Source organism: Meleagris gallopavo, chromosome 11 (genome assembly GCF_000146605.3).
Source record: "Meleagris gallopavo isolate NT-WF06-2002-E0010 breed Aviagen turkey brand Nicholas breeding stock chromosome 11, Turkey_5.1, whole genome shotgun sequence".
In the NCBI taxonomy this organism is placed as follows: Eukaryota; Metazoa; Chordata; class Aves; order Galliformes; family Phasianidae; genus Meleagris; species Meleagris gallopavo.
Window position 1 is genome coordinate 9,412,657 of NC_015021.2, and position 11,662 is coordinate 9,424,318.

Here is an 11,662-nt window from a genome sequence, read left to right on the forward strand (position 1 = left end):
AAAAAAAAAAGGAAGCAGGAAAAAGGCAGAGAATATTAACAACCCAGTCCAGAAAGAACAGGTTGTATCAGCTGAGCTTGGCAGAAAGCAAGTCTTGTACATTTCTTCTTTCCTGCCACCGTGGACTTCCCCTATTTTTGCATCATCTGCTGCACAAAGAGCACAGGCTGGGTGCATTTTGCCTCCTGACATGCTCACTCTGCTTAACTCCCTCCTTCCTGCAGCCAAGACATTGGGTGGCTGCAACCTCCTTGGGTCCCTACGCATGCCTCGCTCCAGGGACACTAAGCTCACTGACAGCTGTGTAAAGGCTTTGTTGTTAGGATACACCTGATGACTGAGCTTCAGTCCCTTGATGGGAGCATTCAAGGAGCACAAGGCCTTTTAGGACTATATTGTTTCAAATGACGGCTGGGGGAGATTGGAGTTCCTGCTGCTGGAACGGAGTAACAGCATCCCAGGGCCGCCTGAACTAACTTCTGACGATAGGAGAATGCAGAGATGGTCTTAGAGTGGTGTGCAGAGGCCTGAAGAAGATGATCAGCTCCTCCCTGACAGCTCCTGAGGAACAAAAGGAGGGGTAGGGCGTGCCTAAATAGACACAGCGGGTTGCACAATGATGGGAGTTATTTCTGTCGAAAACATGCATGCAAAGCATGCAAAGCTGAGAGTCACAACCTCAGTTAGAATTTCATTGTGATGTGTGAGGCAGCCACCATCCTTAATTCAATTCAACGCCTCGTAGAGTTGATGCTCTGGTTCAAAACGGAAGGCAATGGCTCTTTAGGATGTTTTTCTGCTCTGGATGGATGATCTGTGATAGCGCTGGGGTTGGGTGATGTACACATAATGGTGAGCACAGATGTGGCAAACACTGGGAGGCAGGAGAAGACTCCTGGGCAGTGATTTGGCCTTGAGCAGCAGCAGGGTGACAGTGTTGTTTTGTGCACCAGCAGTACATGATGATCTTCCTGTCATCTCAAAGCAGAGGCAGAATGTATCCAAACAAAACCGCTCAAACAGAGGAAACAAAGAAAATGCCTGGGATTTGGGGGAGGATCAAGCAAGATCCGGAGTCAACAAGGCTATCCTGTGATAACCAGCGGCTCCTGTGGGCTGCCCAAACATCCCTTCTCATTGCCACCAGCACCAGGACAGCCCACGTGGACACACAGCACACACAGAGGGCATGCAAAAAATCTGTGAGTGAATGAGCCCAGTTAAAACCAGCCTATTTACATAGATCACCTGCCAGTTGCACTTGGTCTTGTGCTGTCTGCTGGTACTTTCCCTTCTCCTCTCACCCTCCCGCTTGAGTAAGCCTAATTTTTTCATGCATCTGTTGGAATCGGGGATCTCTCTGAGAGCCAGACGGCAGGATTTCATTTTCCTACTGATTTCCTTTCCTATTGTCTGCTTCCACGCTGCTCTTTGCTACCAGGCTGCCCGCCAACCGGAGCAGAGCTGGACGTGGGCCATGTGGGCCGCCTCCACCAGCCTGAGACCTGCCCCTGTGGTAAGGCTGCACCTATGGAGAACAAAAGGAGTTTGCTGAGTACTGCGACGCACAGAAATCTCTGCATTGTGCACTTGGAGTTGGATATCCTGTCCCCTGTCGCTTGTAGCCCCAAGTGAGCAAACACCTCCTCTGGCTGATGTCACCTCGCCATTAAATCGGACCAAACTAGAGGGGAAGAGAGCAGAAGTATCCACACACATCATCGTGGGCACAGGCAGGACACAAAACATGAATTCCATTTCTTCAGCTGAAGATCCAGGGGAAAGGCAGCTCTCAGCTAGGACTCCAGTCAAGGCCTTAGCAGACAAGCGAGAGTTGCTCTGGCCCGGCCACCCAGCATCCAGGGTGCATGAATGTGTACAAGGAGTCCTCAGAAACCAAAACAGAAACGGCGGAGCTGAAGGTCAAAGCAACAAATTGCTGTAGCCAAACCCAACGGCACCTGAAGTCCATCACTGACTCACATCGTAACCTTGCAGTCACCTTCCTTCTTTCTGCCTTTCCAAGATCTTGCACTCCAGCAGCTGATCTAATGTCACTCCCAAAGCCCATCATCCAAGCACGTGGAAAGGATGGATGCTGTTTAGTGGGAAGAGGAAGAGCCATTCCAGGTGAAGAGGCAGCTGCCAGCCCAGAGTTTGGGTGAAAGAAGAGGTACTGCAGACTGCATCAGCTCCTCCTTCTGCTGGAGATGGATTCATATCCCTGCTCTTAAGCCCCTCCTACAAAGGACCATGCTGCAGAATGGTCCTTTTCCCTCAGTCCTCTTCAATCCTAGCCAGTAGAAAGATTTTACTGTGAGGCAGGAGTGCTGTGCGTGGTCAGGATAAAACAGCAAATGGAGCCAAAAGAGTAGCCAGGCCAAGACCTTGGCACTCAGTACAGGGCTCTGCAAGATGTGATGGTGCACAGACTCCAGCTGTGCCACCTACAGCCAAGACATTTTCACAACAGGATTCTGGCAAGGCCAGATTTATCCTTCACCTCCCTAGGCCACTAGCAGAGGCTCAGACCAAGAAGTTCTGGTCTTAATCAAACTATAACAACTCCTGCTAACTATAAATAGACAGATATAGAAAGACTATCCCAACCCACAGAGAATGAGAGTTTGGCTCTCTCTTTTTTAAACAGGCCTTTTGCATTCCTATATTTTTAAAAAACAGGAACAAAAATCACTTCTGTTACAGTTCTAAAATTATTCTAGAGGCTTCAAAATGTGAAGAAATCTTTATTTTTAGCAGAATGCTCCTTAGAGTATTAACACCACTTCATAAATTACAATAGTTCCAAGATATTTACAGCAGCATGAGTAATCAAAATAAAAACGTCCTGATGAGTAGATTTATCGAATCATAGAATCATAGAATCAGCAAGGTTGGAAAAGACCTAAAAGATCATCCAGTCCAACCGTTCACCTATTACCAATAGCTCCCACTAAACCATGTCCCTCAACACAATATCCAGTTGCACTGTAAAGCTGTTTGTCCTGAAAGTGAGGAGATTGCACACTACTAAATCAAACAATAGAACTCACCCTCATGGACAGACCTACACACAGCACAGCCTGCTCAGCTCTGCCCCTGCACGGTCAGTTTGTATGTCATGTCGTATCTGGCTTCTGCCTTTTGGTGTAATGATGCAAACAGCACCTACCTGGTATCCAAGTCTTCCCTACAAAGACAACAGCTATGTCTGCTACAGCTGTTTGCCTGCTCCAACCCATAATGCCAAAATACAGTCTTAATTGCTGAAATCCAAGATGAGGCTTAAGGGAGTACACAGGGGTTGGGAAGTTTGACCCGTCCAGGAGATGAGCTCTTGGGGAACAGAAATCAGGTGCAGGAAGGACCTACGTGTGCCTGGTTGTTAGCCCTGCTCTGCTGTGGTCCTAAAGGTGGTCCCACTGATAAACCCTCCTCATAGTTCTGTGGACTCAGATTTGTAATGCTTTTTATGTGTGTATGTCACAGCCACGTACATGAAATGATAGCAAAAATACTGTGGTTCTCCTACAGTTGTAGGCTAAGGGTGCACAGAGCAGGATCTGAAACTCTAACACAAAGAAAGACCTGACTCTTGATGCTTAGCACCACGTATCCCATGGCCTCATGCTGTAAAGAAGCCTCAAACATTGCCAACTAACAAGGGCACTGCTGCTACCAGCTGGCTCTGATGCCAGCTCACATGCCTTGAAACCACCTTACCAACCTCACCCAAATGCCTGAGTGAGCAAGTGTTAAGTAGCTCTGTTTTTATAAGCAAGGACTCTATCCTTATAATCCTGCAGGTAATTTCAGATAAAGGCAATAATCCCCAAAAGTTCCCTTGCTTCTGAAACTTTGCTGCTCCCTGTTTCCCTCACCGTCTGATTGCAGAATGTATGCAACAAATGGTACAGAGAGGAAAGAAAAAAGGTGATCACCAGATCTTGAGAGATGTGAGGAATCTTCAAGCATTCCACTACCTAGACTAAGGTGGAAACCAACTCCAGATATCACACTCACAGTAGAGCAAGTGGGTAAGATTTAAATATATATATATATATATTTGTATGCTTGGTGTCAAGGTTTAGATTAAACAGAAAAGCCATACTGCCAAAATCAATAACGTGCTCTTCTTCAGAAAGAGCAGACACTCTGGAAAAGAGGAAGCACATTCCTTCACTTCTTCCATCACGCTAAGGAAGTAAGCCAGGGAACATTTCCTGTGCTTGTACCTCAACCACAAACTGATGGAGCATGTGGGTACTGAGCAGAGATGCCGTCCTCACGCGATGGTATCTGCTGAGGGGCTGGGGGGCAGTGTCTTGTATGGATTGAGGATTCCTTTGGGGTCCAACATGGCTTTGAAACGCTGCATTAGAAAGATTGCCTCATTGGGTTTGCTGTACTGAATGAACTGCTTTTTCTTGAAGCCCAGCCCGTGCTCTGCACTGATGCTGCCATTGTATCTTGCAGTCCACTCATACACAAATGGCTCGATGGCATCCAGAAGGGAATGGCTGTAGGACTCTGCCGTGATGTTCAAGTGCAAGTTTCCATCTCCTGGAATAAAACATTACAGAGGTGGGTCTGTAAGATAAAGTCTGTAGCCCTGAATCATTGCTGTCATCTTCCAAGTAGTCAAACATCATCCAATACATCCAAGTACTCAAACAACAGTGCCTTTGTTACTTTCCAAACCATCCCTTCAGAGAGGAGAAGTGAACTGTCCTTCCACAAACATCAGGCCTCTCTGTGCACAAATAACTCAAATAGGATCTTTGTTTTTCCATGCTTTCAGTACAACCTTTGAGGAAGTGTACCAAGTCAAGCAACTCTCAGATTCCCACTTTTGTAACTTACAAATTCAAACAACCATGCTGCACTAATTATTCTTCCTGCACTAAGATGACATGCCAAAGATTTCTCCAACAGTATTTAATAATGATGATTAGATCTCAATACAGCCCTTCATTACTGTACCTATTATATTTGTGCAGTATTCAAAGGGCACTTTGGCACTGCATCAACAGAAACAAAGAAAGAAAAGCATTTATTTTCTCCTTTTGCTGCTTGCGTGGGATGATACTCAATTAAGCACACGGTTACAGGGCATTCAGAAGACAAAACACACAAAGATAAAGAAAAAATACTCATCCTCCCTCTGGAACCTCTTCTTTTATCTCAGCAAATTCTTACAGTACACAACTTAATCCTCAATGCCACCATCCTCCAAAGGCGGCTGTTATTATGAAAACTTGTCTTTCTGTGTCTTTCAAATCATCTGAAATCAAGCATGCTGAGGAGTGATCTGGTTTGTGCTGTTGTTTCTGGCTTGGTTTGGTGATTTATTTTTAGCAGGGGGTGGTGGTAGAGAACCCACAGAACAGCTTTGCTAAGTGACTTATCTGTTTCTAGTGTATATAAAATGAAGTTAGTTTGAAAGCATTCTGATAAATGTAGGGGCCTCTTCTTATCGAAAAAATGTGATCTCTTTTTATCACTCTCATTTGGAGAGTCAATGACTCAAATATAACTGATTTCCAATATCACTAATCACTTTGGACAGGAAAATGTTTATCTACCAAACGTGTCTGAGCACATTAATCACGCTGATGGTCCAACAAAATACCCTAGATATTTAAACAGAAAACAGAGCAAAAGGATACAAACAACCACTTTAAAACTGCAGAGAGGTTAGTGGTTATGCTGCCAGGTCACACCTGCCACTGATATACAGTCTGAAAGCAACGAAGATGCTTATGCATCCTTCTAATAGCTCTCAGCTGTTCAATCTATGCTTCTCAGTAATTAAAAAAATCCAAACCTTTAGGAGCTACTAGGAAGTTGCACAGCAAAACTTGGAGCAAAAGAAGAAATCATCTCCTTTTCCTGCATCTGCACTCACCCAAGTGGCCATAGCCCACCACGTTTTTGGCACTCTGGCCCAGACGAGCTCTCGTGTCAGTCACGAGATCATACAGTTTTCCCACAGGGAGGGAGATGTCATACTTGTAAACACAGCCATCACGAGTGAGTGCCTCTGTGATCCTCTCCCGCAGGCTCCACAGTGCCTGCAGGACAAAGATCAAAGGAATCCCAATCAACCAAGTTCCTCATGTTCAATACTTTGTGACACGGGGGGAAAAAAGCCCTGACTCCACACGTAACATCTGATATCCTTCAGTATCCTCTGCCTTATTGGAGGCAGTAAGAAGGACTTCTTGGCACCAGTGCCAAGTGACACATCAGTGGTACCCCAGACAGAAAGAACAAGTGTCACAGCCATGGGCATCTTCTGCAAAGACGTTCTGGTTTCCCAAGAGGTGGGGATGTGCCTCCTCCACTGATCTGCCAGTGCCACTTTGCTCCTTGAGACTGCAGAGTCTGGCTCTACACATCCCCACCTTGGTTTGCAGGACTTCATTCATTCCTGGCCTCACTGACAGTCCAGCTTTTGCTTTCAATAGTGTTCATGGAGATGTAGGTCCTACCACAGCAACTACTGAAAGCCACAGTTCATTATCCTCCACTTTTTAAAGAAGAAAACATCCACTGTCAACCCAAACACTCTGGGCCCTTCTTCTCAATAATAAGCTAATAGGTCACTCAGGTGTATTAACTCCAAACATCAAACAGGATGAACACTTCCTCATGAAGGGGAGAATTTTTTTAAGCAGATTTGTGCAAGAGGAAATGTTGACTTGCCTTTATTTTCTTATCATCCACTGCCACAGTTCCATCAGTGACTAAACCAGAAGTCATGGCCTGTTCCAGGAAGCTGTTCAATTTTTCTTCATCGTGGCTCGAGTTGGAGCCCGAAGTTTCAATTAAAACATAAAAAGGGCTGCCTGAAAGTGAGGGAGAATAAAATAAGTGGCTGCTCTGTGCTATAAGCATGGGATTTTACTGCAGATTCTAGAGTTTCTCCCCAATCTTGGCACATTTTATGAAGTATCCTCTACCGCCCAGATTCATTGGTGCCAAACAGAAGTGCAGCCCAAGTGGCAATCTTTTATCTGGAGGGCACTTCACTGTTTTATCCACTACTGCTTTTCAAAAAGTAGTATTTTTGTGGGAACCAGTAGGAGCAAAAAGTTCTATCTTTAAAAACTTTTACTAATCGAGCTTGGAATTGAATACTGGGTACAAAAATCAAGTGGGACTAAAAGCCCTTAAGCAGCATAATGCCACTTTCTGCAGCACAAAGGCTGCTACCTGCATCTGTTCCCTAGACAGTTATCAGCTGTGGTACCTCTCACTGGGTTGGAGAGCCCAAGATGTTTCTCAACCAATTCCATGCACTTCTCATCCATGAACTCAAAGGCAGACAAGATCTCTCCCAGCATGGCTCTGCAGGTTGTAAACGTTTCCTGAACCCGAGAGAAATCCTGACATCCTTCAGACAGATACAAAAAAAGATCAGAAACAAAAATCAATCCTTCAAAAGCTTTTAGAAACTTTTTAAAAAGCCTATATCGTGCTTGAAGTGATGTTTCCTGTCTCTAGGAAACAAGAGTGCAGTGTGGGTTGGTTTGAGGTGGGGAAAGGGTTGGAGTAGAACAGCAGGAGGAGAGAGCAATTGGTCTTCGCTGTGGCAAGGACCTCTTGCACATTCTAAGACAGTTCATAGCAAAGAATTTGCTGCACACTTAGTTCTCAACACGGGAAAGAAAGCAATCCAAGATGTATTTAAAGGCTCTTATGAAAGTTTAGGCAAATTCTTGGGTTCATTGCACATATTCCATAGGTTTGTTCACTCATAACCTCCCAGGAGTTAAGCTGCCTGCTTCCAAGGATGTATGGATTAGAAGCAAGCTGTCTGAGAAGCCTCATCTGGCATTTTTGAGAAAAGAACAGTCTCTGTGAAGGTTGCCTCCAAACAGCTCTGCTAAAAAGCTTCAACAGGGACTCCCCTTTCATGACTATTCCCACTCCAGCATACAAATTCACATGTGATGCTTATTAATAGTAGTTCCTACCTAAGAATGCCAGATTTACAGCTTTAGGTTTCTGGGGACAGAGTATAGAGACAGCTGTGATGACTCCTAAAGTCCCCTCAGATCCAATGAAAAGCTGCTTCAAATCGTAGCCAGTGTTATCCTTGCGCAGAGATGCCAAACAGTCCAGAACTGTGCCATCTGCCAGCACCTGTGAGAACACGGAGTATCAGCATCAATAACAGATGCTTCATGCATGGAGGCACTTTCTCAAAAGAGCCACAAAAGGAACAATCAAGAGAGAGGGACTGAAAAGGAACTTTTTGCCTTCCTAACAGACAGCCAAGAGTAGAACAGCAGGAAAATGATAAGAGGTAGATGTGCAAACACAGAAGGAGCTACCAGGTACTCGCCTTACCACTTCCAGCCCTAACACAGTCCCTCGCAGAGAGCCATATCTCAGCAGCCGCAGGCCTCCAGCATTTGTGGCCACATTACCACCGATGTGACAGCTACCTTTGGCTCCCAAGTCAAGGGGCATGATAAAGCCCCGCTCCTCCAAGTACTCATTGAGTTTCTCTAGGATGCAGCCAGCTTGGCACACCAGGATTCCTGAAACACAAACATCCTGCTACAGGCTGATGCCCCAGAAGAAGGTTCCTCCTGAAGAGGTGGGAAGATGCAAGCAGGCGGAACCACCTCTTCCTCCAAAACGTTCTGGAATTCAATTAAAGCTGTAAGAACCCTGTGCTTGCTACAGGGCATTGTTCTATCCTTCCTCGACCCAAGAGGGCTTTACTACTGATTTAACATCTGGTCATCCATAGCTCTGGGCAAAATACAGTGATGTTCAGTCAACCTTTGCCTGGCATTCATTTCCCTTCTCACCATGTCTTAAGAGCTGAGATACTCAAAGCAGTCTGTTTCCTAGCTTTCCAAACCCATACAACACATAAGCTTTCCCCATCCTTCCCTTCCCTTCCCTTCCCTTCCCTTCCCTTCCCTTCCCTTCCCTGTTTGAATGGTTATCACACATCCCCCCCACCACTGTTGTTCTCCACCTGCTGGGTTTCTCATTTGGGTAACAGGACATACACAATCCTCTCATCTCCTTCTTCCTTTTTTCTGCCACCGGATGTTTTCTTACATCTGCTCCTGTTATCACCTAAGGATGGCATCAGCAGCAGGAACAGGGAGGACGCAAATCTCTGATGCTCCTTACGATCCTGCTGGGCTGACCCTTGCTGATCCCACAGCTATCAGCTCCCAGAAAACAGCTAAGTTAGACCCAGGGGTCACTTCTGTGCACCATGTGTCTATGATACTTACCAGACACCGGGTCAAAGCTGATGATCTGGTTCATCAGGGCAGTGGAGAGAATGATCTCATCGAAGACAGGAACACTGCCCCCAACAAGGCCTGTGTTACCCCCTTGGGGACTCACTGCCAGGTTCCTCTCATGGCAGTACCTGGAAGGAAACAGGTTTCTCAAGCCTTCAGTCTCTTAAGGCCAATAATCCAGTCTATCAGAAGAGTTTCACTTCCACAGCAATGCGCACTGTTGTGAGATTGCTCAATGTGCCTAACAATTAAGCAATGTTTAGCCTAAAGATTAAATTGACACAAAGGGGCAGTTTCATTGGAAACATGGGAAAGCACAACTCCTCACTGCACTCACCCCAGTGCCGGACAAAAATTTGGGGCCATTACCCTGAACAGATGCTGATGTTCAACTGCTCCTGCTCTCATACTTCCAAACACAGGCAGTGCTGTTGGTGGACAAAACAATCTTCTCTTTGCAGACGGGCCCTCCCTGGATCCCTTAACAGAACTGCTCATATTGAGCACTGGTACAGTGTCTAATTTGGACAATCCAGTAGAGCAGAAAAACTATTAATACTGAATCCATTTGCTGATCTCTCCTGATTTCTCTCCTCCAACTTAAGCACTCCAGACTCCCTTCTCATCAATGCCAACACTCATTTGAGAAGTCTATTACTGCCCATTTGCCTTTGCATGGACATCTGGCCAGGACACAGGAATTTTGTTTTGCAGAATAAATGAAAGTCCAGCCTTTGGGCCTTCCTGATGCTGCCCTGACACAAAAGCCAAGAGCCAGGGAAGCACTATGAAACACAAGACACATGTTCAAATCTCCTTCTGCCTTGAAAAGCTTCAGCTCTCTGTGAAAACATTCTAACAACGATCCTGTATATTCTTTCCTAAGAAAACTGTACAGCCACCTTGCTTGTTACAGTCTCCTAGCAAACAGCCACTGAGCCCACTGGCTGGCCTGAACTACACTCGCAGCACATTAGGAACTTAGGTGGAACACCAGATCTCCTCAAAATGCATCAAACCCATGGTATCAAGAGCTTCAAAGACTTTTTTTTCTTTTTACTCCAACAGGAAAGAAATGGGGTAGCTTTGTCCCATCTGTCAGTACAAAGACAGTGACAAGACAAGTGATACTGCCTGCCCAGCAGCAGGGACACAGCTCTGGATTAACAACAGCAGGCAGTGTTCGTGGCTTGGGTGCTGCTGGATTAAAGGGTGTGCAAAAAGATGAGAGCCCAAGGACAGCTGGGACATAAAGGGCAGAAGGGAGAGCTGAAGTCACCAGTGCTCAAGCACCACCAAGACAAAAACAGCTTCAGCAATTCCAGCGCTCACACAACTGCCTGAATGTCCCTTCCCCCGTGTGACCTTCCCAAAGCAAACCTGAGTTTCCTCACCCTGTAAGAAAGGCACGCATTACCTGAGAACTTGAGATACCTCTGCTGCTGTCTTTGGCTTCAACAACAGCTCGCTGCAGCCTGCAATGAAAGCAAGGGACTCTCAAGGCAAGCCATAGGCTGTATAGAGAGCAGAACGAAGAAGGTGGCAAGGGATGATGTCCGAAACAGCAACACCCCCCACTGCGAGGAACAGTTAATCTAAAGCACTTCAAGCAACTTGTAAAAACCTTTTATGTGTCTATAAACTTGGTTGCCAGTGTGAGTAAGGGGAAACGTACTCTATCTTAGGAAATGTCTTCTGTCTTAGGACGAGAGGCGGTGGCCTCAAGCTGCACCAGGGGACGTCCAGCTTGGATAATAGGAAAGATTTATTAGAAAGAGCAGTGAGGCACTGCACAGCAGCACAGGGAGGTGGGGAATCACCATTTCTGGAGGCGTTCAGAGCTGTGGGGATGTGGCACTGAGGGACGTGGGCAGTGGGCACGGTGGGGTTGGACCTGGGGATCTGAGGGCTCTTTTCCATCCGTAGTGATTCTGTTCTTATAGAATCTTTGACAAAAGGCAGAATTCACAACGCTCATTTCTGAGGCTTGGTGAGAAACTCAGAAGCTATGAAGTGAACACACTGGTTATAGGAAAACAGTCAACTTGCTTTTACCCTGAAGCATCAGGCAGCTCGTATCTCCTAGGAGGAAAAGCCATTCTGTCGGCCTGCGAGCAGAGATGAGCGAGGTTTCGGCAGCACTGGGACACCAGCAGCCCCACTTACCTCGGACTGATTTCAGCCAGTCCACATTAAAGGATTTCAGCTCCTCGGGGTTCGAGCACGCCCTGCCCGGCATGAGGCTCTCAAAGAAAGCCGCATCGCCGCTGCCGAGGCGGGCGAAGGGCAGCCGCCGCAGCCCGTAGCGCTCGCAGGTGAGCGGTACCTCCTGGCGGCGGGGCCGGGCGGTGTGCAGGGCGCTGCTGGGGCGCTGCCGGGGC

The 11,662-nt window shown here is 46.5% G+C and overlaps 1 protein-coding gene across 1 annotated transcript; it reads right to left on the reverse strand.

Annotated features, from left to right (window-relative positions):
• Nucleotides 1-2,727: 2,727 nt before the first annotated feature.
• Nucleotides 2,728-11,661, reverse strand: D2HGDH (D-2-hydroxyglutarate dehydrogenase; the record flags this gene model as incomplete). The annotated part of the gene is made up of 9 exons (XM_010716692.2): nt 2,728-4,563; nt 5,909-6,074; nt 6,709-6,851; nt 7,256-7,399; nt 7,983-8,151; nt 8,359-8,552; nt 9,270-9,409; nt 10,699-10,756; nt 11,448-11,661. Coding segments are annotated over 9 exons (1,506 nt in total), but the record flags the coding sequence as incomplete, so codon positions are not given.
• Nucleotide 11,662: the final 1 nt, after the last annotated feature.